This window comes from Macrobrachium nipponense, chromosome 2 (genome assembly GCF_015104395.2).
Source record: "Macrobrachium nipponense isolate FS-2020 chromosome 2, ASM1510439v2, whole genome shotgun sequence".
NCBI lineage: Eukaryota > Metazoa > Arthropoda > Malacostraca > Decapoda > Palaemonidae > Macrobrachium > Macrobrachium nipponense.
Window position 1 is genome coordinate 31245961 of NC_087201.1, and position 26605 is coordinate 31272565.

The 26605-nt window shown below is 37.4% G+C and overlaps 3 protein-coding genes across 5 annotated transcripts in view; 1 reads left to right on the forward strand and 2 right to left on the reverse strand.

Moving 5' to 3' along the window:
* The window catches only part of LOC135220507 (EEF1A lysine methyltransferase 2-like), a 45945-nt gene extending 42596 nt beyond the window's left edge, over positions 1-3349 (reverse strand). The window contains exon 1 of the mRNA XM_064257653.1: positions 3193-3349. Coding sequence (XP_064113723.1) covers positions 3193-3242 — 50 coding nt within the window. The 5' untranslated portion in view covers positions 3243-3349. The remainder of the gene's footprint in view (positions 1-3192) is intronic.
* Positions 3350-3666: 317 nt separating this feature from the next.
* LOC135220506 (uncharacterized) lies at positions 3667-6814 on the reverse strand. Its single transcript, XM_064257652.1, has 3 exons — positions 6727-6814; positions 4952-5065; positions 3667-4423 (listed from the first exon to the last, which is right to left on the reverse strand). Exons 2-3 carry the CDS (start codon positions 4990-4992, stop codon positions 3748-3750), a joined length of 717 nt encoding a protein of 238 aa, XP_064113722.1. The 5' UTR covers positions 4993-5065; positions 6727-6814; the 3' UTR covers positions 3667-3747.
* Positions 6815-12376: 5562 nt separating this feature from the next.
* On the forward strand, positions 12377-25324 carry LOC135220508 (uncharacterized). 3 transcript variants are annotated; one of them, XM_064257654.1, is made up of 3 exons: positions 12377-12599; positions 22044-22190; positions 22768-25324. In XM_064257654.1, exons 2-3 carry the CDS (start codon positions 22070-22072, stop codon positions 25041-25043), a joined length of 2397 nt encoding a protein of 798 aa, XP_064113724.1. In that variant the 5' UTR covers positions 12377-12599; positions 22044-22069; the 3' UTR covers positions 25044-25324. The 3 variants fall into 3 exon arrangements, with proteins under 3 accessions (XP_064113724.1, XP_064113726.1, XP_064113725.1); XM_064257656.1 differs by lacking the exon at positions 12377-12599 and adding an exon at positions 13930-14056; XM_064257655.1 differs by lacking the exon at positions 12377-12599 and adding an exon at positions 18381-18654.
* The last annotated feature ends 1281 nt before the right edge of the window (positions 25325-26605 follow it).

The window sequence follows — 26605 nt, forward strand, 5'->3', positions numbered from 1 at the left end:
AGTAAAAATGTTGAACGCGTTTTGGTGAGATTTGCACTGTGTTGGACACCCTTTTCACTACCCTCTGTTTAATGCTTTAAATTTGGCCTTAATTTCTAACTTTGGAGAAAATACTTACTTCGAAAGGAGAGTAGAGGTCTTTAGCTCCGTTTCTCACCAACAAGAAGTCACGACTGATGCCCATCTCAGATGTCAAGACGCGTTATAATGTACTTTTTTTGGGATTGTTCACGCTGATCGTACATGGTCCACTCTGTACCCTGCGGTTTTTTACCCTAGAAGTACTAGGGTAGAACATCACGACAGGCCAACCCTCATCACGGTAGACGGGTCTTATTCACTCGATATTTAATTGGTGAAACATGAATACAATTGCAACTCTAAGCATACCATTTAAAAGACTGAAGTTTCGTCAACATATTGTGATATATGAAAGCCCCATACGAAGTAAAATAAGCATGTGAGCTCTTCGTAAAATATGTTTTCAAGGCAGTTTTGAAATCCAATATGGCGGCTACGTTTTGCATGGACGGTTCTCATCAGTGACGGCCACCATCTTTCCCCAGCCTTCCCAGCACTCATTTGAACAATGTTAGCGTATGTATGTAACGTTTATTGATCTTACTCAAGATTGCAGTTGTAATCAGCACAATAAAACAACATTTTGTTGCCTATATTACTGAAAGTATGAAACTTTTTATTCCCGGGGTCATGGTTTGAACTGAATTCATTTTTACCTTGTAATCAGTGGTTTTTATCCTTACTGCCATCACAACTGAAACTCCACAGTGCTTATTTGATTGTTATTATACACATTTTGGTCTCAATTCACTCCACATTGCACTTTAAACAAGTTGCTGTTCCTGGTTCCTAAACGCGCGAGCCACAAACACAGTTACGAACAGCAGACGACGAAACTCCAAAGTTTTATTCCCTAAATTGTTTACTTTACTCGTTATTTAGTTCAAATTTACTTTGTTATTTAAAAATTTTAATTTAATTCATGTATATTATCCCTTTTTTGCAACCAAATTACCCCGAAAAATTACAGATATTTCTAAAGTAGATAAAATCAAATGTTTCTAACGTTTTCGTATATCTGGCTGCCGAAAACCATAGAGGAACGAATACGGAAAAGTGCAGAGGAACGACTACGTTTTTTTTTTTTTTGCTTTTTTGTTTTTGCTAGCACTTTTCATTGATTTCAGTCTTTATTAGTATTTTGAATTTCTTTAATAATCGTATGCCAGAAATAAATGTAACCTTTAATGTTTGCATGCTTTAATGTTTGCATGCTAAGAATGGCAAAATCATCGTTGCCACATTAGTGGAGGCTTCACACATACGCCGTTCCATTATTATAAACTGTTTCCATGAATTCTAGTTGTCATAGTAATGCAATAATGATAAAATTGCTTAATATTTATGTATATATACTTCCAATTAATAGCCTAATTTCACCAATTTCAACGTTTTGTGTGTGTTTAGTCTTATTACCCAGTTTGGAGGGTCAACACATAGAGGAAGAAGAGCAAGAGAGAGAGGAGATGGGAGACGAGAGAGAGAGAGAGAGAAAGGAAGGGGCGAGGAACGAAGAAGAAAAGGGATGGCGGTGGAGGGGGGGGGTTGGGGAGAGGGTAGGTGGAGCTTTATACGCGTGTTCGTATCCATTTCTGCATAATGGAGTTTTTGTCTCTTGGTACAAGGACAAGTGTCGTTATTCTTTACGATTGATTCACGATACCTTATAAATTACGGCACTGGGTGTAATGCACTATAGCAAAATCTCGTTCTGTTAAGAGTGTTCGTTACAGAAATAGGTATTGCCCAAAAACGTGCTTGCACTGTCTCTGAAACCCATAGTAGACATGCTGCTTAGTTGTCAGTCAAGTTTTTATAACCAAGTATTTTTTACAAGCTAGCTATTGAATAAATTTGTATTTTTCTCAGTCAAAACATATGCCCTTTAATGCTAACTTTCCTCTTTTAACGACTTTCTGGTCATTGCAAATTCGGCCCCATAATTTCTTATGGTGCGAAAACAGACAGAGGCCCATGGACCGAAAACGATTGCGTCACACTACGGCGATAATCCAGCAGTAAAACATCTTCATATACCAAAAGTAAATAATAAAGATATATATGCGCATTACGATTATAACAATTACATGTATAGCTGATAACAATCTGCATGAATAACTGGTAAACTGTTCTGCAATGACAGTTGAGTATAGCAATTATTTACAATAGGTACGAAAGTCAAGATGTCGTGACGTCATAATACAGAACTTAAAAGAACGTTCTAATTCAGAAAAATAATTACTTAAATTTGAGTCAGAGTCGAGTTACTTTTTCAATAACGAATATTTTCAAATTAAATCATCATAAATGTAAAATATTGATGTTTTTACTACTTATTTAAAATTAGCTAAGAGCACGCTTCTCGTCATCTTCTACCAAAACAGCTGTTTACTCCTGGCTTGTTGTTGGTGAGAAATCGTGTTTCGATTGTTGTGATAAAAGTGCTCCAGCGTCTGTGGGTACAAGTGGTGTGCGGATTTATCACAGGAAATGGAAAGTTTGTTGACACAAGCGACTCCGTAAACATCGAGATGGCGTCAATCTTTGAAACATTTTTAGTTGTAAGTAAAAATTTCTAAAGCGTTTTGGTGAGATTTCCACTGCCGTGGGCGCCATTTTCAGTACCCTCTGTTTAAATCTTAAAATTTGGCCTTAATTTCTAACTTTGGAGAAAATACTTACTTCGAAAGGAGAGTAGAGGTCTTTAGCTCCGTTTCTCACCAACAACAAGTCGCGACTGATGCCCATCTCGGGTGTCAGGACGCGTTATAATGTACTTTTTCGGAGGGTGGCTAGGTGTTGATTGTAGGTGGCCGGCTTGGCCTGCTGTGATGTTTTACCCTACTAGTATATGAGGAACCTGTACCTACCAGTGGTTGGCCTACCTAACTGGTTTAGTTGAAATGCAATATCCATTAAGGCTGAATCTATGTCAAAAATCAAGCAAATTTCATGGCAATTTCATACATAAGTTGGCTTTAGTACAATACGGTACCTGACACCCAGCAGTTTACCTTCCCTGGAGTAAGTTAGTGGTAATGGTAGTTTAGCCTGGTATCCTAACATAATTAGACTAAGACTTTGATCTTGCTGACATATATAGATACTCACTATTCCTTCGTTCCCAGTTCTGATGCTGTCAGCTCTTCATCATCACTCATTTTCGTCAGATGCTGAGTAAAAAGTAACTTATTTTAATTTTGATGTTGCACAGCATCCAATTGTCATCACGTCATGTTGGGAGAAGCAATAGTAGTAGTATGCGGTGCTTTCCTTTGAAACTGCTCCTTTGTGAGATTTATTCCTCCTTTGCGTTCGTTTAATGTTTGGGGCAGAGATCAAAAGGAGAATGAAGTTTTTGTTACGCAGACGATATGAAAGAAGTAAGTATTCCTTTAAGAATACGGTTTTAAGCTGAATTTCTTCTTTTCCTTTGTTTTAAGAATAGATTTTCATCCTAGCAATCATTAAAATACTAATGTAGGGTCGAAGATGCAAGGAAATTTTGCCATACCTTTTTATTAACCTACTAGTGTATAAGTAATTAGATTATATAGGAAAATAGTACCAAATAAAATATTCGTTAAAAATCATAGTATAATCATTCGCAATACTTGATAACCCATACTTCTTATTTATTTCAGCTACTTCACCACATTGAGGCATTCACTTTTGAAAAAATCCAAACAAATCTGTTTCGTTACTATTCTGTGTTGTCAACAATTCTTTTCCTAACACTGATAAAGTTAATTCTGGCCCTATTGTAAGCTGGCAGGCAATACCACCAATGGTAATTCCACGGTTGCTGATACTAACATTTTTGTGAACGAGAAGGTTCCATTCTGTTTGCTCTGTCTTCTCGCCATCGAAAACTTGCAACTGATGTTGCTGACTATCTAAGGAATCTTCACCAACGTCAGCTTCTGCGTTAGGGTGATATATCTCACGCCATGTTGGTACTCCATCAGGTGACATCCACGAAGCGTTATTTTGGTTATCTGCATTTTCATCCGTGGAGATGCCATATCCCCGCGTACGATAACTATCAAGAGAGCTACGAGACATCGACGATTCGGATTTTAAAGTAAGCCCAAAATCGCCGTCCTCTTCACCCTTTTCAAAACTGTCACAGACATCCCTTTTCTCTGAAGTTGGAGTGTCTTTCGCGCTATCAACGTCACTGTGTTCAACTGCCTGATAGTCAAAGAAGTTTTGACACTCAGTTTCCGAAGAATAGAATGCTGCTTGCTCTGTTTCTTGGTTGAAGTTATTTGTATAAAATGTTGCATTTTGTTCGCTGTCTTTGCGGTTGGTATCGTCGATCGTTGTTACTGAATGTTTCCTGAAAAAAATAAGTTATATATAATTCTATTAATATGTATTTCCGATGAATAATTCAATCTGTAATTCTGCTTTATAATGGTCTTGCAAGACTATATGTACACCCATCCAAGATATGTTAAAATCCATTTGGTTAATATGCAGATTTTCTTACATAAAAATTAGACGAATCTTATATGTCAACAATTCAGATCAAACACGATCTTCGTGTTAGAGATTTACGAAGGCAATTAATGTTAAAATTTCACACACGCCAATGAAATGTTTTCTTGAACATTCAGTTAATTATATAGACATGACTTAATCATTCTTTTCTGATATAGCATTGTTCTTATTTTAACCGTTGTTGTTATTCACAACTCCCTCTATATTATCACAAGCTTTAGCCATAATGAAAATACACCGGAAAATATGACTTAATAGTTGAAGATATGTAAAATCTTATGGCAAACATATTAAACATGTAATGATGCAGAACAGAGCTGGAAAAGTGGGAAATCTGAATGAAAACAAAAGCCGCTCAAATTACCTGGATATCCTTGTTGGTGTTGAACTTAAGGCGCAACCCATAGTCAACCACGAACTCCTTTTTGGGTCGTCTAGACAAAACTCCTTTGAAATTGAAGTGTCCTTTAGCTAATCCCTGCAATACATTACACGTATGAGCTGCTGTTTAACCTTGTGACGTAAATGTAGTGATGGCATTGTCCAACAGTAAGAAAGATGATCACCGATAGATATTTTTTCATGAACAAATATTTAGCAAAGTATTCTTTCGTGAGCAATAAAAAACGAACTGTAAGGAGAAAGAGAGAGAGGCCTTACCTTACAGACCTTACATGTTGTTCGGGTTGCCCCCTGGTCCAGAGAGAGAGAGAGAGAGAGAGAGAGAGAGAGAGAGAGAGAGAGAATCTACGCTCTCTCTCTCTCTCTCTCTCTATACATATATATATATATATATATATATATATATATATATATATATATATATATATGATTTTAAATCACGAAGAAATAAAAAAAAAACTTGATGATTATACGAACAAAGTTATAGCCACGAAGGAAAATTGAAACACTGGCGATGATGCTTAGTATTTTCGTCTTATTATCTTGATAATAAAACGAAAGTACTTAGCACCTCCAGTTTTTCAATTTTCCTTCGTGGCTGTAACTTTGTTCATATATTATATATATATATATATATATATATATATATATATATATATCTATATATATATATATATATATATAATTATAATATATATTATATATATGTGTGTGTAAATATATATATATATATATATATATATATATATATATATATAATATAGTATATATCTATAGTATATATATATATATATGTATATATATATATATATTTATATATAATATACTATAATATATATATATATTAGATATATTAAAATCAACAAGTACATTTTCAAAGTTTCTCAGGAAGCAGATAGCAAAACTGACGGGCAAAAAAAAAATGCAAGATAGCTAGAGCAATGAAAGCATTGCCGTGCAAAATTCACATTGAAATAATGAATTACATATTGGAAACAAGACGTACCAACAATCACTGAAGTCTAAAAAGATCATTTTGAACATTCTAGATACAAATAAGGTAATGCTTTTTACGTGGAGGAACAGTAAATGCCACTTCGCCGTAGATAGATTAATGTGGAGGTTTTGTCGTCACTAAATAATCAGTTCCATATGTGGGATCGCATGAATCAAGGAATGTGAAATTAACTTTTCTTTAATTTATTTTAGTAGAATCAACCTGGTTGTAAAGCGCACGAATCCGTAAAATAAAAAGAAGAAGAACTGACATGAAAAGCATTGAGTAGCGATAAGGATGCAAATAGTAAGTTACTTTTGATTACCGCCCAGCGATTTTCTTTTCTTTACCGCGGTGATGCGTTATAGGTCTAAAATGATTTCCAGCAGTTTCATTTTCGATAGAAATTAAATTGACACGATTCTGAAGAATAGACTGCCGATTGCTGGTGTCCTGCTTAGTAACGCCGAATCTGTCCCATTTCTTAGCGCTATAACCCACAAAATCATTTCTATGCTTCAGAAAAATACGCCGTTGGTAACTGACAAACGAGAGCACGAATATTTTTTTTTAAATGAAAATTTATACTTTTACCAAATATTTTCATGTACAATGGACTTCAAATACCTCTAGTGACGCAAATATTAACTCTTTTTCAAATTCTATATCTGTTAGATTTTCACTCATTTCAGCCTCTGCTTTAGATATTAAGGTCTCTAATACTACGATGAGTCACTCACCAATAACCCAAAAAGCGGGTCCAGCTGTTAAACACGATGGCTTGCCTGGTTTCAATCGTTCGTGCAACACTACTGGAGTCAGGACTCAGGGCTCATCTGGGCTAGAAACCACCGAGTCAGGGGGCGGGGGGGAGGGGGGGCGATGGCAATACAGCTGATGATGACCCTGTCGAAACTTGGTAAACATTACCCCTCCGCTCGGCTATGGTTTTCGCTTGCTAGGTCAGCAGCTCTTTGTCATGAGTCCTTTGTGCCTGATAGACGAGATGATTCTCTTTCCTCTCACAAGAAAGACCAGGAACAATTTTGATAGCAAAACGATATGGTATTTCGAGTGGATGATTCATGATTGTTTTAATTAACAACAAAGAAACAATCACTATAACGTCAACTTCGCCCACACTTTGTTATTCAGCCTTATTTTGTTTCCCTCTGCCCTCAAATCAGTGAATATAGTTTCATAAGCTAACTTTTCTGAACTTTATATACGCGTGCAGACACATACACACAAACACGCACTTCCATGCACACACTCACACACACACACACACACACACACACACACATATATATATATATATATATATATATATATATATATATATATTATATATATATATATATATATATAATACGCAGAGAAGAGAGAGAGAGAGAGAGAGAGAGAGAGTGGTTTGGACGAAGTGAAACACTGATCGTGGCTTTTTGACGCCTTCAAACTGTTGTCAAGACTTTGTTGCCTCTTCTTCTTCTTCTTCTTCTTCTTCTTCTTCTTCTTCTTTAGCATATAGTGTAACATCCTCTTAATGAAGCTTTGCCCTATTTCATGAGATCTACAATTTTTGTGAAATAGAAAAAAAAAATACTTTAACACTCAAAGTTTTAGCAATACGTCCATTTCACAGAAAAGATTATACGAATTCATTTTCAAACCCTCACAAAACAGCACAAATTTCAAAACTTGGCACACACACCCACTCACACACACACATACACACACGCACACACACACACACACATACACAGGTTTCTTTCTATAATACGTGGTGTTTGTGTATTACATGTACGCACGCGTGAAGCATCTTGCATTTGAAAATTATCATGCTTTCACGGTTTACGATTTCTTTTTTTAAATTCAGGAGAAAATTGTCAAAAATTGAGATTATGTATTATTTGACAAAGGGTTTTAATAGAGCTTCACTTTGCCGTCGTTCTTTGCACGCAGCGAGTCTGGACATTTCTATGTTGCACATATTCACATTTTCGCTTGCTCGGGGAGTGAGCCTACACAAACTAATTTGTTGCTGTTGTTGCTTTTGTTGTTATTGTTCTTGTTCTTGTGAGGGTAGAAAAGCCCTACGGAAGAGCCTAAAAAGGTCTGGAAAAGGTGTTTCGCGTCGAGTTCCAGATACAGCAATTTTAGGAAAGGATATTTTTTATTCATTTGCTATTCCGTTGGGTATGGTAAACAGAAGATTCTATCTCATTTCCGTCATCCCTTCATAGATCTGGTATAATCGTATCCACGATAAGATGCTTTGCATCGAAGATTTCTCATAACTTACTGTCACAAAAGCTTTGCTTGTCTTTTTTTTTTTCTATTTTGTTTGATTTCCGGGTGAGGATGGTGTATCTTGGTAATCAACTTTACATGCGATAGATTTTTTGTCTTAATCTATCAGCGTAGATTTGTGATTTGAATGTGACGGAAAAAGCAGCATAAAAGAGTTTGGCTAAAGTGCTGACTATCGACTGTTCTAGTTAAGTGTTTCCAGCCGTCACTCCTCTCCTCTTCCTAGAGTGACACGCTCCTGTAGACTGGCTTTTGTTCTGGAACTCAGTAGTATTTACGTAAGAGACGATCCACTGAGAGCACCTCGAGAGGATGTATGCTCTCTTCCGATGAGCACAATGGCATCACGTGCGCATTGCCTCGTGCCTGTACGGACAGTACGTGCGCGAGAGAGCTGCTGTAGCTATACGTTTTAAAGGTGCATTCACGTGCTCTTTCACGTTCGTTTACTTCCCCCATTTTGGGGTGGAGATCGTAGCAGTCCTTTCTATATGGTAATCGTGAAGTTCTCTGCCTTCATAATTTTTCTCTGAAGACTTCGAGTTACCCACATTTTGGCTCAGCTGGTTTATATTTGTGTATATTCTCATTCTTGTTTTTCAGTCGAATAGAAGCTCTCTTTTATCAAAAGTGCATTTCTGGTCGCCAATATCCGTTTCTCAAAGCAAGTAACCATGCATAGTTTATCTCTCGCGATGAAATTGACGAGAAATGAATTCTTAATGAGGTTGGAAAATTCTGATTGACCTTCGTACAGCTGTCTTTTATGATTGAGTGTGAATATCAAGACTTATTATTGTCATAAAAATAGCTCAAGAGAGTAGAAGAGTCTTTTAGATATTGTATTTTCAGGAAGGCTCGAATTAACAGATTATTAAGATAAAATTTACCCTCTTTCAGCTAAAAAATTGTGTAGTTACATCGTTCACAATTATTCTCTTGAACATAATTACAGCTCAGTTTTGTCTAGTGACCAAACTACTTCGAGGGAGCTTTTGGAAATCTGTTTTTTATCTTTTTATTTTTTTTGTAAAAGAAAACTACTGAGATGGCCATTTGTCTGTCCGTCCGCACTTTTTCTGTCCGGCCTCGGATCTTAAAAACTACAGAGGCTACAGGGCTGCAAATTGGTATGCTGATCATCCAACCTCCAATCATCAACCATAGCCAATTTCAGCCCTCTAGCCTCAGTAGTTTTATTCTATTTAAGGTTAAAGTTAGCCATGATTGTGATTCTGGCACCGCTATAGGTGCCAACAACACAGGCCACCATCAGGCCGTGGCTGAAAGTTTCATGTACAGAAAACTCGATTGCGCAGAAGAAACTTGAGAGCATTGTTTTTTCTTTTTTAACTCCTAACCCAGACATGCATCACAAACTCAATATGCAATGGAACCATTATTACTTTCATCTACGACTTTAGACTGGTCAAGGTTCATAAATTCCATACAGGAAAGTTGGCTCAACATGGAAATGTATGAGGTGAAGTTTAGATCTTGAATTGTAAACGAAATGAAAGAATAATGTGTTTGCATGCATGATATAATTATGACATAAAAAGTAAAAAGGTGAAAATTATGTAAGTTAAAGGGGCTAGAGTAGGTGAATCATGTATATATATATATATATATATATATATATATATATATATATATGAATATGAATAAATTGACCAAGAAGTACATAAAACGTGATGCTATGTATAAATAAAGGTTTTTTGCCGCGAAGGAAAAAACTGAAAAGCGAGATAGCCAAGCACTTCGGTCTAGTAAAGTGTCGCAATAGACCAAAAGTGCTGGCTATCTCGCTTTTCATTTTTTCCTTCGTGGCAAAAAACCATTTTATATATATATAATATTATATATTATATATTATATATATAGATATATATATATATATCAGCTGACCAACCCAGCATTGCCGGGAAAAGTGAATGACAGTCAGCCATTTACCCTAAAAAGGAAGTAACGGTTGGTGAGGTTTTGATTAACATGTTTATTTAGAGCACTGAGTTCTAGACAGAATTATCAGTCACAGGACAAAAGAAATCAAAGATGGAGGAAATTTTTCTTAGCAAGGTCGCAACTCCAGTCGCATTCATCTGCCTGACACTACTTTAAGTAAAGTATATACAGGATGCAAAGTAATGTTGTTCATGCTTTTTGCAAATGCTCTTAAAAACTGGATATTAAAAAATGGAAAAAAACATTAATTTTTCCATATTAACTCACACAGTCTAACTTGGATGCAGCATCTAGGAATTATATAATGAAATTGCAAATAAAATTTCGCAATAATAACCTTAAGAATAATAGCATAAGAGACGAAAGAAGATATTTTACTTCCTAAATTAAATGAAGAATAAATAACGAAATCACCACGATCAGAATCACCGTTTCTCTTGGCGCCTTAAACACATAAAGGCGGTCTTAAAATTCCCGCCAACCAAGAACCCCGTTACAGTGAACCCGGGGCGCGATTTAAATGCCCCGATGAGGTTCCGAAGATCCAGGTGTTCGTTGACGCACGATTGAATGAGGGGGAGGGGAGTGATTTAAACCATTCATTCTCAGGGAGGTATTTAAAGGTATTTATTCAAACTACTGAACTGAGCTATTTGATTCAACGGAGTTTAATTAAATGGTTTCCCCCCTTTTTGAAGCTAGGGGCGGTGTTGCCATTTGGTATCGAGAGATGGTATTTTAGTAAAATGTACTTTTAAGTACTTCTTTGATATTTCAATGAGATTCTACAGTGTGAAATAGTTTTTAAGCTTATGTTGGATTTAATATTGTTTAATATATATATATATATATATTATATATATATATATATATATATATATATATATATATATAGCTATTTAGCCACGAAGGAAAAAATAAGAAAGATAGATAGCCGAGTACTTTCGGTCCTGTTCGGACCCTTTACTGAAGGGTCCGAACAGGACGAAAGTACTCGGCTATCTCGCTTTTTTCATTTTTTCCTTCGTGGCAAAAAACCTTTATTTATACATAGCATCACTTCATGATCAAGTTATTCATATATATATATATATATATATATATATATATATATATATATATAATAATAATTATATATATATATATATCTATATATATATTATTTAATTAATATAATAAATATATTATATATAATATAAACCTATACCTATACATATATTATGAGTTCATATCAGGTAGCTCTTGATGTTATCGCTAAATATTATCCAAGTTATCAAAGGTTAGATACAAAAGCTAATACAAAAGGTAAGAGTCTCATATACGCCCACGGGGGGGAATATCGAAACAATATATGTCGACGGATGTAAAATGAATAAATCAGTTGTCTAGAATGTCTTCTTTTCAGTCCTAATATATTCAATTTCTGTACAGGAATCGCTGAACTATCGTTGACTGTGATTATAATTTAGTGGTTTATCAAATCTTTGAACACATTTATAAAGGTGCTGCTCGATTATCTCTGGGATATTTTTGAACGGATTGATTTTGAAAGAAAAAATTGGATGGTAATACATAATTGCATCTCAGTTTTTAGCTAATGATTTCCGCAGATCTTTAATTCGACTGAGTTCTGTATTCAGTACGTTCTATATGCGCTTTGCGTCACAGTCTGCTCGAGTCTCTCTCTCTCTCTCTCTCTCTCTCTCTGTGTGTCACTGAAATTAGTAGCTAGTGACTATCTCTCTCTCTCTCTCTCTCTCTCTCTCTGTCACTAAAAATAGAAGCTAGTGACTACTGCGGTTTCTTACATCTAATAAACTAACAAGTAAACAATCAACAGAAAATATGGGTCGCTCGATAAGCGCAAACAGGAACTGTATCAATGAGCACCCGCATATCGCCAAATATTATATAGGCTTCCGATTGTTCTGTGACTTACTTAACTTTTTACGTGGTTTTATAAAACACTCCTGAAATCAGCGTCGGGCAAAGTCATAAATGCACAGTTATGGAAAACTGCCAATCTTACGTATTGTTTAGCTCGCCTGAGAAAACTGTAAGAAAGAAAATGAGGCAATTGTAAATGAATTCGTCCGTGGATGGTTCGCATCCTAAGGGCCTTGGAACTAGTTGACCCTCATTTATCGGGTGCTTCGTCAGCTGCTGACGTAGTGCTGAACCACAGCAGCCCAGGGTTCAGTGTTTCTAAAGCTGTCAGTCTTGTTTTGCTAACAGTTGATAAAACTGCTGCGAATTTATACTGGCATCAATTTCACTTCTATATCACGGTACATACACCACCGGCTGTAGGTTTCTTCGAACTCTCCATGTGCAGGTAATGTTATTAATCTGACCTTATAATCGTTAGAGTCCATAAGAATGAAAACTGTAGGTATTGCAGTTGTTTATATTAGATTTCTGGTATAAGAAAATGTACCTTTTCCGTTAACGCATTATACAACGCTGTAATTGTTATTCAACTGTTGTTTTGTAGACAAAATTGTGCTTCAACAGAAAAAAAAATGTCATAGCATCACTATGCAGTACAAAGGTTCATGTCTAGACTAGCGAACGCACTATTTTTCAAGATCTCTTTGATTTATATATATATATATATATGTGTGTGTGTAATTGTATATATAATATATATATAATATATATATATCATATATATATATATATATATATATATATGTATTATATATGTATATAAAAAAAAATAATATAAATTTTTTTTTAACTGGAAATTTTGAAATGAAAATGGTACTTGTTTAAGGGATCTTAGTAGACATACTTATTTCTGTAAATAGGGACCTGATGCAAATGAATATAATAAATACAATATTGGCGAGATGGCTTTGTCTGTCCGTCCGCACTTTTTGTGTCCGCCCTCGGATCTTAAAAACTACTGAGGCTAGAGGGCTGCAAATTAGTATGTTGATCATCCACACACCAATCGTCAACGTACCAAATTGCAGCCCTCTAATCTCGGTAGTTGTTCTTTTATTTAAAGTTAAAGTTAGCCATGATTGAACGCATAGCACAGCTATAGTTCTCAACAACACAGGCCACAACATTCGCTGTGCAGAAAATTCGATTGCACGAAGAAACTTCGGCACATTTTTTTACCTTTTTTTTGGTATTATTACAGTTTCAACCATTATGGGAAATCTATTATATTGATATTTTTCCCGAGTAAAGCACGTGATAACAAAACACTTCTTCTCAATACATTATTGTCGCTAATGCATACTTACAGAGAAAAAAAAAAAGATTAAGTTTTTACCTCGAATTTTTCCTAAGTCGGGAGAGGTGTTTCCTCTACGGTAATGTTTACTTTTAATGAGCCCTCTAACTTACTTTCTTACGCAAACAAAAGCAGTTCCAGTTACTCATTATTGGCTGAGAGGTGTGACATCGTTATGACGTCATGGGTTTCATAACCAATTACGAATGACTTGAGTCGAAAACTAAGTTTCACTAGCATTTCAGCGGAGTAATAAAAAGTTACCTGTCTAGTGTCCACTGGTATCCTTGTTTGACTGAATACTCGAATAATGAAGCAAAAAACGGCATTTTGTCTTCCTGTACCTATGGCAGAGGTAGTGGCTGGCCCTTCTGGCATTAATTTTGACAGACCTTCGATTTCCTACCGATTGTGCGTTTGAAGTGCAATGTGGTCGTCGGGTACCTGGCCACTTCCTACTTTAAGTTGCATGTCAGGGAACCTTGCAACGGCTTTCACGTTTTCCCTCAAAGCAGCAGCACATTTTTATCAACCAACAGTTTAAGGTAAGCTTCATTAATTTATAGAGTATATTATAATGGTGGTAGTATAACGATGTATACAGCAGTACCATCACTTTGGATTTGGTTTGATGGATGTTAGGTAGTGGCCTTAAGGGGGGGTCGCAGGGCGGCGGAGCCCCCCCGCTAGGCCTAGGTAGGGGTACAGGGCCCTAGGTAAGGTTAGGTGGTTGTATTAGGTTCGGTAGTGCCCCGAAAATCACTGTGGCTTAAGGGGGGGTCGCAGGGGGGCGGAGCCCCCCTCCGTTAGGCCTAGGTAGGGGTACAGGGCCCTAGGTAAGGTTAGGTGGGTGTATTAGGTTCGGTAGTGCCCCGAAAATCACTTTTCTCCTCCTCCCCCCACCCAAAAACCCGTTTCCCACGTTTCCCACTGGGATCCCCCATAATTGAAGTAGTAGTAGGTTTTATGCTTAGATTTTGTGTGTAAGAGTAACTGTTTCTTTTTTATTAATTTCCTCATGTTTCTATGCGATGTGCAACACCAATCTGGTCGTTTTTTTGCCGTTTTTCGTCGTTAATACTTGAAAAACGGGTGCGGCCTTCTCCTGGACATTTACCTTTTTCTGGAAAAAAACTTTTTTTTTTTTTTTTTTTTTTTTTTTTTAACTCCAATTACATAGTAAATCTCTAAATCGGATGGTTTGCAGTCAAAATAAATGTTAAATCCGTTGGAACTACATTATTTCTGATGCAACAAATATATTTTATTCCAGTTTTCCCATAATGGTTGAAACTGTAATTTTACCTTTTTTTTTTTTTTTTCAAGATTTAAGTTATCAGAGTTAACTAGGGGGAAACATCAGTTCAGGCCAACCCTCATCACGGTGGACGGGTCTTATTCACTCGATATTTAATTGGTGAAACATGAATACAATTGCAACTCTAAGCATACCATTTAAAAGACTGAAGTTTTCGTCAACATATTGTGATATATGAAAGCCCATACGAACTAAAATAAGCATGTGAGCTCTTCGTAAAATATGTTTTCAAGGCAGTTTTGAAATCCAATATGGCGGCTACGTTTTTCATGGACGGTTCTCATCAGTGACGGACACCATCTTTCCCAGCCTTCCCAGCACTCATTTGAACAATGTTAGCGTATGTATGTAACGTTTATTGATCTTACTCAAGATTTGCAGTTGTAATCAGCACAATAAAACAACATTTTGTTGCCTATATTAGTGAAAGTATGAAACTTGTTATTCCCGGGGTTATGGTTGGAACTGAATTCATTTCTTACCTTGTACTCGGCGGTTTTTTATCCTTACTGCCATCACAACTGAAACTCCACAGTGCTTATTTGATTGTTATTATACACATTTTGGTCTCAGTTCACTCCACATTGCACTTTAAACCCGTTGCTGTTCCTGGTTTCTAAGCGCGCGCGCCATAAACACAATTACAAACAGCAGACGACGACAGACGACGACAGACGACGAAACTGCAAAGTTTTATTCCCTAAACTGTTTACTTTACTCGTTATTTAGTTTAAATTTACATTGTTATTTAAAAATTTTGATTTAATTCATGTATATTATCCTTTTTAGCAACCAAATTACCCCGAAAAATTACAGATATTTCTAACGTAGATAAAATCAAATGTTTCTAACGTTTTCGTACATCTGGCTGCCGAAAACCATAGAGGAACGAATACGGAAAAGTGCATAGAGGAACGACTACGTTTTTTTTTTTTTGCTTTTTTGTTTTGCTAGCACTTTTCATTGATTTCAGTCTTTATTAGTATTTTGAATTTCTTAAATAATCGTATGCCAGAAATAAATGTAACCTTTAATGTTTGCATGCTTTAATGTTTGCATGCTAAGAATGGCAAAATCATCGTTGCCACATTAGTGGAGGCTTCACACATACGCCGTTCCATTATTATAAACTGTTTCCATGAATTCTAGTTGTCATAGTAATGCAATAATGATAAAATTGCTTTAATATTTATGTATATATACTTCCAATACATAGCCTAATTTCACCAATTTCAACGTTTTGTGTGTAGTCTTATACCCAGTTTGGAGGGTCAACACATACCGAATGGCAACAGAGAGAGAGAGAAAGGAAGGCGGAGGAACGAAGAAGAAAAGGGATGGCGGTGGAGTGAGGGGGGGTGGGGGGGGGTGGGGGGGGAGAGGGTAGGTGGAGCTTTATACGCGTGTTCGTATCCCATTTCTGCATAATGGAGTTTTTGTCTCTTGGTACAAGGACAAGTGTCGTTATTCTTTACGATTAGTGATTCACGATACCCTTATAAATTACGGCACTGGGTGTAATGCACTATAGCAAAATCTCGTTCTGTTACGAGTGTTCGTTACAGAAATAGGTATTGCCCAAAAACGTGCTTGCACTGTCTCTGAAACCCATAGTAGACATGCTGCTTAGTTGTCAATCAAGTTTTTATAACCAAGTATTTTTTACAAGCTAGCTATTGAATAAATTTGTATTTTTCTCAGTCAAAAAAACATATGCCCCTCAATGCTAACTTTCCTCTTTTAACGACTTTCTGGTCATTGCAAATTCGGCCCCATAATTTCTTATGGTGCGAAAACAGACAGAGGCCATGGACCGAAAACAATTGCGTCACACTACGGCGATAATCCACCAGTAAAACATCTTCATATATCCAAAAAGTAAATAATAAAGATATATATATGCGCATTACGATTATAACAATTACATGTATAGCTGATAACAATCTGCACGAATAACTGGTAAACTGTTCTGCAATGACAGTTGAGTATAGCAATTATTTACAATAGGTACGAAAGTCAAGATGTCGTGACGTCATAATACAGAACTTGAAAGAACGTTCTAATTCAGAAAAATAATTACTTAAATTTGAGTCAGAGGCGAGTTACTTTTTCAATAACGAATATTTTCAAATTAATCATCATAAATATGTAAAATATTGATGTTTTACTACTTATTTAAAAAGAATTAGCCAAGAGGAACGCTTCTCGTCATCTTCTTAACCCCAACCAGCTGTTTACGCCTGGCTTGTTGTTGATGAGAAATCGTGTTTCGATTGTTGTGTGATAAAAGTGCTCCAGCGTCTGTGGGTACAAGTGTGTGCGGATTTATCACAGGAAATGGTTAGTTTATTGACACAAGCTACTCCGTAAACATCGAGATGGCGTCAATCTTCGAAACATTTTTAGTTGTAAGTAAAAAATTTCTAAAAGCGTTTTGGGTGAGATTTCCACTGCCGTGGCGCCATTTTCAGTACCCTCTGTTTAAATCTGTTTTAAATCTTAAAATTTGGCCTTAATTTCTAACTTTGGGGAAAATACTACTTCGAAAAGGAGAGTAGAGGTCTTTAGCTCCGTTTCTCACCAACAACAAGTCGCGACTGATGCCCATCTCGGGTGTCAGGACGCGTTATAATGTACTTTTTCGGAGGGTGGCTTGCATGATGGTAGCTGGCCTGCGTGGCCTGCTTTGATGTTTTACCCTATCTAAATTGTCATTCAGGTTCGGCATGATTTCCAAAACTCTGCATTCTAACAATTACGGAGATCGCATAAAAGCAAGAATAGAACACAAAACTCTTCTTACAGTCTTTAGAGCACTAGACCTATGAACGAATATTGTAGTCAGATATGCAAGTGAAGCATATATAGGCTATTTGAACCAAGAAACAAATTGTAAGTCGGGCGAGAGAGTATTTGAACATTGCGCGGCAAGACTGTACGACAAAATATCGCCTGAAGCGGAGATCAAAGTAAAATAAAACAAAAAAACTAGAGACTCCTATTCTGCAGGAGCTACGATAATGACGAGAAAACACTACTAGACAATTATGAAATGTATAAGAAGCAGCATTGTTTCCTGTTACGAATGATGAATCCTTAAGATAAGTCTAGGAATGAATTTGATGGTAGTATTTCATTAGTTGCTCACGAAAAAAATATTCTACTTAAAGCAGTAAACTAATAGATTAATCAATAATGACGAGAAAAAGCAAAGAGACAATTATAAAAAATATAAGAAGCAACATTATTTCCTGTTACGAATTATGAATCCTGAAGATAAGTCTAGGAATGAACTTGATGGTAGTATTTCATTAGTTGCTTACGAAAAAAATATTCAACTTACAGCAGTAAACTAATAGATTACTCAATTTTGTTTTGAACTGTCATAATACAGCATCCTCACCGTCATGATACCTTCATCTAAACGATATTCTTTTCACTCATACAAGAGAGTATTTTGTCTCGATACACCGAAGCTTCACGCATGGCGTCGCCATCGGTCATTGTATCTCTCGTCCGTAGGCACTCATGCAAATACTAGATCTTCCAGTACATCGTTTCCATTGGTCTGAGGTGTACACGCATTTGCTGTAGCTCGTATTCGTATACAGGCAAGATTTGTTCGTGCGCTTAACTTTCATTTTAAGAAATCGTAAGACATTTCGAAAAGCGTGTGAAAGAAAAATTCGCCAGTCATGTTCTCCTCGGACAGTGAACGTAGAAAAGTTGGCTATTGTTGATGTATGCGAAGCTGGTTGGTGAAGGACATAAAAATGCTGCCGGTACGGTGTTTATGGTTATTCCATCGGGGACTATGGCTGTCAGGTATTTTAACCGTTCCATTATTCGTCGTTCAATTTCATTTTTGCAATACTTCTTCAACCCTTATCATATTTTGCATGCATGATGTTTATTGCCTGGGGCTTTATCAATGTCGGATTTTGTAGCAATCTGCTATTGTATGCTTTCATAGCTATTACATTTCCAAAGGTAGAAATGTATTGTGAGCTGGAAGGTGTTGTTCAAGTTGCTTATCTGATGATTTTCTCTTTTTTTGAAGAGGTTCTTTAGTTGAAATAAACTATAACTTAGCTGTTAGTAAATTGGGATAGATTGTACTTTGGTAAGTTGTTTATGCTTTTATTTTAGCAAGTTTTTGTAAAATAGTGGTTTTCTAAATTTTTTGTCAGTTAAGTTTTATTAATCTTGAGTTCTGTTTTTACCAAGTGAGTTCCTTCTCAAGACCTTTTCAGTTTTATTTTATGTTTTTTAGCCTGTTATTATAGAAAAAGCCTCACTGAATTTTGATTTAATTCCTCTTAATTTTTTCGATATTAAATAAAATGACTTCTGGAGTGTTCGTTTTAGCATTATTTTAATATTTGTTTTATTACTGCAGGACTTGATTATTTTGGAGTTTATAAAGCTTTTTTTGCCATTTTTGAGATTGTCATCCATGGATGAGGTTCCATTAGTTCTTGCTGGCAATGCAGATCCTACGTGCTATGAAAAAGTAAAATTATAAGTTTCCGGGTTTAAAATGGCTTTCATTATTATACACTATTTGTTATATGAAATCAATCCTATTTCGATATCCACCACTAATTTTCATCTTGGTGTTTTGTCAAGGTCATTGCTTTTTATGGAAAAAAAAGTTCCTTTTGTTTTTAGTTTTCTGTAAAATAGAACTTGTGACGGTTTTGTCTGTCCGTCCGCCCTCAGATCTTAAAAGGTACTGAGGCTAGAGGGCTGCAAATTGGTATGATGATCATCCACCCTCCAATAATCAAACATACCAAATTGCAACCCTCTAGCCTCAGTAGATTTTTTTTATTAGGTTAAAGGTATCCATGTTCGTGCATCTGGGAACGCTGGAAGACAGGCCACCACTGGGCCGTGGCTGAGATTTCATGGGCCGTGCATCATACAGTGGCTGTCGGTGCAATGTAGGAGTTACTCAAGGTTCTTTGCAACGTCCCTTCGGCCCCTAGCTGCAACTACTTTCATTCCTTTTACTGTATCTCCGTTCATATTCTTTCTCCTCTCTTACTGTCCCTCTCCTAATAATGGATTTATAGTGCAACTGCTTTGAGGTTTTCATCCTGTTAATCTTTCAAACTTTTTCATTGTCAGTTTCCGTTTCAGCGCTGAATGTCCTTAGTTACCCCAGCACTTGGCATTATGCCTAAAATCTATATATCTATAACTATGTAATGTCCCTCTATCACAATTGGTAGTTAATGATGGTGATTACTAAATACGTAGACAGGTTAAAGAGACGGCAACTATCATAATTATCACTTGTTTGTCCCCCACATTGCATACCTTTATGCATGATTTAGCCCCTCGTGACTCTTGTCACACACGACCTTAATTTAGGTAGCTCAGGAGTTTATAAGAGGTAGCAATTTCTCCTCTGAGAATGGATTATTCTTTATCTGCATTTACCCAAATATCAGTGTCAAGCTTTCCCAAGAAAAGTCTGTCAATCTCCTGTTCTGTGAATACCGTTGGGAAATCTTATGCTATTCCTCAACAGCATTGCATAAAGATTAAATAAGTTATCCATTGCAACGTGATTTCTGATAGAAGCATCTCCTATTATACAAGGATTTTTCCGAGACAAGAGGCCGTGAGAATGCGCATCATATGGAACGAATGTGTCTGAAAGTAACGAACGAGTAGATTCTTTGCCGCCGAATTCCCAGTATGACACGGAAGTCTTTGTCAGAGTTACCTAACAACCCATTACTTCTGGATAATATACCGAATAGAGAAATAAGACTTTTCTGTTTATAACATATTTCTAGTTGCTAGTGTAATATTGCAAAGTTTTCTCTATCTTAAATCGAGTTTTATGCCTATCGAGTAACTCGAGTTTGCTGTATGGGTCGCAAATTCCTGAGATGTATGCTAACATTGCACCAGTCCCGATTTTTGTTCGATGCCCCTATCTTAGGTTCGGTTAAGTATTTTCAAGAAAAATCAAAGGCTAGTTTTTAAGATGTGGCGTCTCGCTTTTTTCAAGAGAAAGGTCGCCAGTACTTTGTTACATCTTGGGAGAAACGCGAACTGGTCGAATTCTGTCTATTATCACCGTCCCCCAGCCAAGTTGCCAACTTTGTCTAAGGGAGATCTCGTACGCATGTAAGTAAGCATTTAAAAAGAGGATTAGTGAAAGTGTGAAACTGTGATTATGACAGTCGTAGGTCTGAGAGATGAGGTGGAAGCAGGACGGTGATAACCGCAGTCACGCAACTACTTTGCTGCGTAGGCGTGTGAAAATCGATCTGTGTAAGTTACGCTGATGGACATGAGAAATGAAAAGACCCTCTATTCCTGGCAGCCAGCGTGAACTGAGCAGCCTCACTGGCCAATAAATGTCTTTCACTACTTCCGCCAGTTTAAATTTAACTTTATTCTGCGCATGTAGGTTACCCAGTTAAACTTGTGATTTGTTTATTGCTATGAAATATTATTGGTGCCTAACAAACTTTGCAATGAGACACGTTTTTTATAAGAATTTCATGGAAGAATTTGTATGATTATTGTACCCAACCTCCCGAATCTCTCTCTGGTTTCTCCTGCACGCCACTTCCATTTAGAAGCAGATTAAGAAAACCAAATACGGTGGGAATTCAAAATGTCTCTCTCTCTCTCTCTCTCTCTCTCTCTCTCTTCTCCTCTCGTCTCTCTCTCTCTTCTCTCTCTCGCTCTCTCTCTCTCTCTCTCTCTCTCTCTCTCTCTCTCTCTCTCTCTCTCTCTCTCTCCTGACCTTTCAATCCCTTCTGTTTTTCCTTCTGACTTCCACTTACATTTAGAAGTAGAAGTGGACAAAGAAAACCATGTTCGGTAGGAATAAAATATACTTCTTTTACTTTAAGTCAAGTGATCGTGAACTCGGTTATTGACTGACAAGGAAACTTTTTGTTAAACCATTTTTGTGACTTACCCTGAATCTATTATTACTTCAGTGAGGAATATAACAATATTTTGATACGACCGTACTCGGTGCTGAATTTGCATTTTTTCCTTCTCTTAAATTTTGTCACAGTCAACTTTATCAGAACACGACACTTGAATTTTCAATGAGTTAATAACACTGAAATAGCGAAAAGGTATGTTGAAATGGACGTGCTTGTAATTAAGTTTCCTGCATCAGAAACTGCTTTGATATCCTTTTAAAGCTCAATGCTAATCTGCCATTATTTCAGATTGAATCGTTAAACGAACGACTGAAATGAGTTCGACGGAAGACAACTTCGAGGGCCGATTCCTCCACCTCTTTCGCAGCCAACGAGACCTCCCTCCGCCAGTAGTCAGAGAGAGAGATTTGTTCGTCTACCCCTCCTGCGACGCTAGTAAGTCTAGTCACTCATAGGAGTTTAGTGATGTCTCCGGGTGTTTGAGAGAGATTTCCATCTCGCCCCTTTCTGGATGACAGGTGTCGGAGTGCAAAATTGGCCAATGTTCAACCACCGGTCTAAAGTCACTATACGGACCCGTCGTCCAGAAAGGGGTTGGTGGCATTCAGCTTTATGCCGGGAGACATCCATGAACTTATATGAGTGACTATACCTTTTGATGATCGTTGTGGTTTCTTCAGGCGAAGTTTAATTCCGTGATAGACTTGTTAACGTTAACCATGAACGGTAATGATGAAATATAAGAAGCACCTTATTTTGAAAACTTACGAGGGTCCGCCTGTGGAGGGCTGTAGTTCGTAAAACCAAAGATAGTGAAACAGTGAATTAATGTTATATAACTCATTTCGGAGCTGGCAACGGAGTAGGAAAGCTAGATTTATTTCAGATTATAATAAAGTTTCTTGTGTGAACATTAAAGGTTTATATGCAAATTACAAGTTGGTCGTTCATACTTGTTCATTGATAGTTTAAAAAGTTATGTTCTTAAGGATTTTAATTTTTCTCTTTGCAGAATGCAGCAACAAAAGGAGAGCACCAGCTCCCCCAGATCAACCAGGGACGACTGAAGTGAATTCTTATTTAATCAGTATCAATAATCTGGGTCCCGTTTTGAAGAAGTATGCAACGCTCCCTCGCAAATCGACTGGCGCCGCTGCCAGGGTTATTTTAACAGCAGAAAAGTCCAAACTGAAAACTTCCTCCAGCACCTCGGTATTGCGCTCCATGTTGAAGTCAAACGTTTCATTTTCGACAAAAATGGACCAAGGAATGTTTAAAACTGGACCGGGAAGAAAGAATAAGCCCTCTATGGGACAGTACTATGGCAATGATGTGTCTATAAATCATGAAGCAGACAATCACCTTCTTTGCTCGCGAGGTAATGAACATTCAGGAAACATTTCACATGTTAGTGATTTTAGTAAAACCCAAAATGAAAATATTAAAGGTACAGGAGATGACGATTGTGGTAACGCTGAAGGAGTGGATGATTTGAATCTTAATAACAAAGTTGTGCCATCTTCACTGGACACCAAGAGTGACCGTACAGTTGAATCGTCGGTTCAGGCAGATAATCAGACGTTTAAAAACTCAGTCCATGCAAACCATGGTTTCCCAGAGACGAGATATACTCCTCCCAACATTAGAAATCCTACTTCACTACTAACCACCCCTCCCATTAAGAGCATAACTTACTCCCACAAGGAAAGCAGTCCTCCTCGTGAACTTTGTCCTAAGAGTGTTAGCCCTTCTCGAAAGCCTAGTCCTACACGTGGGCTAGGGAGCCGTGTAAACATGAAAGATGGTGCCATTCAAGCAGCTATGGTAACTGTTTCACAGGAGGCACATTCTAATGAGTATCACACTGTCAACAGCTTGACGAGAGGTTGTGATAAGATTCCAGATCAAAAATGCTCTTTGAAAACGAATGGTTATTCATGTGATAATGTTACAGAGAAAACTGAGTCCATGCGCCAGTCACCGTTATCAAGCCCCGAGACACAACAGGGAATTTTAGCAGAAAATAGTAGTCACCTTAGACATCTTATACCAGCTTCCATACAGAGACCAAAGAATACGCTTGAGAAACCAGATGATGGCGTAAGAGAAATGAATTGCAGTGGGAAGGAATTCCCTCCATATTATGTGAAACAGAGTCCCATTTATGAGGAAGTAGATGTTCAACGTCCAGGTAATTCAAAGCTCCCCAGTTACCACCCATCATCTAATGTGCAATCTATTTGTCATGATGACAACATGGACATACCTCCAGCACCTGCCAACAGTCCTGTCATTTTGAATAAAGCGTGCCATCGAAAGAAGAGGAGCCCACCTCCAAAGCCACCTTCGGTTTCGAATACAGAAACCGCCCGTAAGAAGAAAACGCCACCTCCAAAGCCACCTCGTAAAAGGAGGAGTTTAGCTCCTGAAACAGGGACCGAGAATGCATCGGATCATAGGAGTTTGGAAGCTCATCCAAAGACTTCAATTCATGACGGGAATGATATACAACTTGGAGGGGGTGATGCGCACTTCGAAACAGGAAGGCTTATAGCTCAAGATGCAACTCTGAAATTAGAACAGTACTATTTCGGGGGAAGTTTAGAGAGGCGTTCACCAAAGAAGCCTCACGTGACTACTTTCACCTCTAGTCAGCTTGAAACTACCCCCAGTGTACCTTCCGTGGTCATAGGACCTCATGGAAGCCCTCCCCATAAAACGAAGAAACCGAAGAAGTCGAAGAGTAGTAAGGCCCATGCATTATCCAAGTCTTTTAGGTATTTACTTGTAACAAAGTTTGGCAGTTTCAAGCTAACAGGAACTACGTATTTTTCAAAATGCAACGAAGACGCTCATCCCAGGCACAGCCGGTGCAGTAAAAGAGCGTCCTTCTTGTCACTCAGAGAGAAAATGCGTCCACGGTCTCCGACGCCAAAGAGAGTCAACAGTATTCGTATCCCTCGTGTTGTCATTGACTGCGAGCAGTCTGGGTGGGAAGATGACGTCCATTCAGCTCGTGTGTGCGTGAATTCGGTCAATGGAAAAACGGGCACATGCCATTCCTCGGCAACATTATGCGTTAACCCAAATGCCAAGGTGGAAGCAGATTACTGTTCCATGGAGGAGGAGTGCCATCAACACTCTTGCTCGCTCTCTACTTCTCTCAGCTTCCAGGGAAATTATAACAAGGGTCAAGGGGAGTATGATGGTTTACTCTCCAAGTCAAATCAAAATCCATGTTCTGGAATTTGTTCACAGTCCCCGGAGAAGAAAACACGGCTTTGCTAGAGGTGTGGGCATCCTCCTTTTGTATGGCAATTTTCTTCCAGGTTTTGTTGATCAAATAAAATTAATGTACTTCTCTATACCTGACAGAATACTTCAGGAGAAGTTTTTTAATAGGTAGAAATATTCATTGTAGAAAAACTGTTTCCAATGACACTAGGAAAGAAGTTATGTTCAGTGTATAGACATTACAACAACTGTGGTTATCAAAGTTTAGAGAAACTTGGTTGAAGTGTTCTAAAGTGTTATAATAATAAGAATAATAATAAAGAAATAATTCGGAAGTGTTCATCTATTAACACAAGTATTCATCCTTATTGAAATAAAATTCCAGATATATTGAAACTCGCCATGCATTTCATGAAACAATGTGCATTAATACAATAGTTTTTTTTTAAGGTTTACACAACTTTTGTGTAAAGGTGAAAAGTGCGGCTATATCACAGCCTGTATAACTAATCTAGGGTGCTTCACACCACAGTAAAGCATACGTCTGTAACTTATCGCAGAGGCTTTGCAAACAAGTTAAATAGAAGTTGTTATTGACTCACTAGTCGTGCCCGTTAGTGCTGCATATAGTTAAACCGGTATTAGCCGAAAGTTCGTTCTCAAACTACGGTCTTTGAGTTACTTTCTACCTTCTTGTCAGTTTTAAAATCAGGTGGGCATACACTAAAATGTAAACTTCAACTGCCTCTGCTTTGTATGTCAGTTTTTCTTTTATAAGCTTTCAGTGACAGGTCAGGTGAGGGATTTGGCACGTGACATATGTAAGAGGTCTTCGGTACAAACCGTTACCTTACGAGAGCTAAATATCTACGTCGGGTGACATGCTAGACTTGGCTATTTTTCTACAGGCTTTCTAAGCAGATCATAAAGAGGGTTGCATAGAGGCTGTGATTTGAGAGATATCCCGTGGGAAGGACCTGCAAGAAAGTATAATCTCACTGACTGCGGAAACTCTATATCCTTACAGGAAGATTGAATAAATAGATCACACATTCCTGTGGGGAATCTAGGAGAAAAAAATAGGATCACTTGGTTAGGTACGTGGGCTGAAGGCTTGCTGTGTGGCTAGGCATTTCACATCGCTAGTTGGAATTCAGACTGGACATCCTATGAAGGACAGGTTAAGAGTTGGTTTTAAATGAGATAAACAAAGAGAGCTGCGGTAAAGGAGCTCCCTTGAGAAGTTGTATGTAACTTCTGAGTGTGCTGCTTTAAGTTCTAGTACTGAGGAGACCCAGGTATGCGAGAAAATAGTTGGGCAACTAATTGTGACACTCCCACAAACCTCGCATCCTGTTATGGATCTCATACGAGCAAAATGTCCATCGTCAAACTTTTGAAATGAAGGACTAATAAAAGTGCAGGGACCTAATATAGTCTGTTTTAGAAAGATACGATTGCTTATGAAAAAGTAAGTAATTTCCTGAATTTGGAAGATGTTCTTTAGCATCATGTTTCAGTGAATTTTGGTGGGAGTTCCCCTTAGTTGCTACAAATAAGTCTACTTTTTTCATGCCACAAGCATCAGTAATCAGACAGAAGTAAGTCTGATGCAG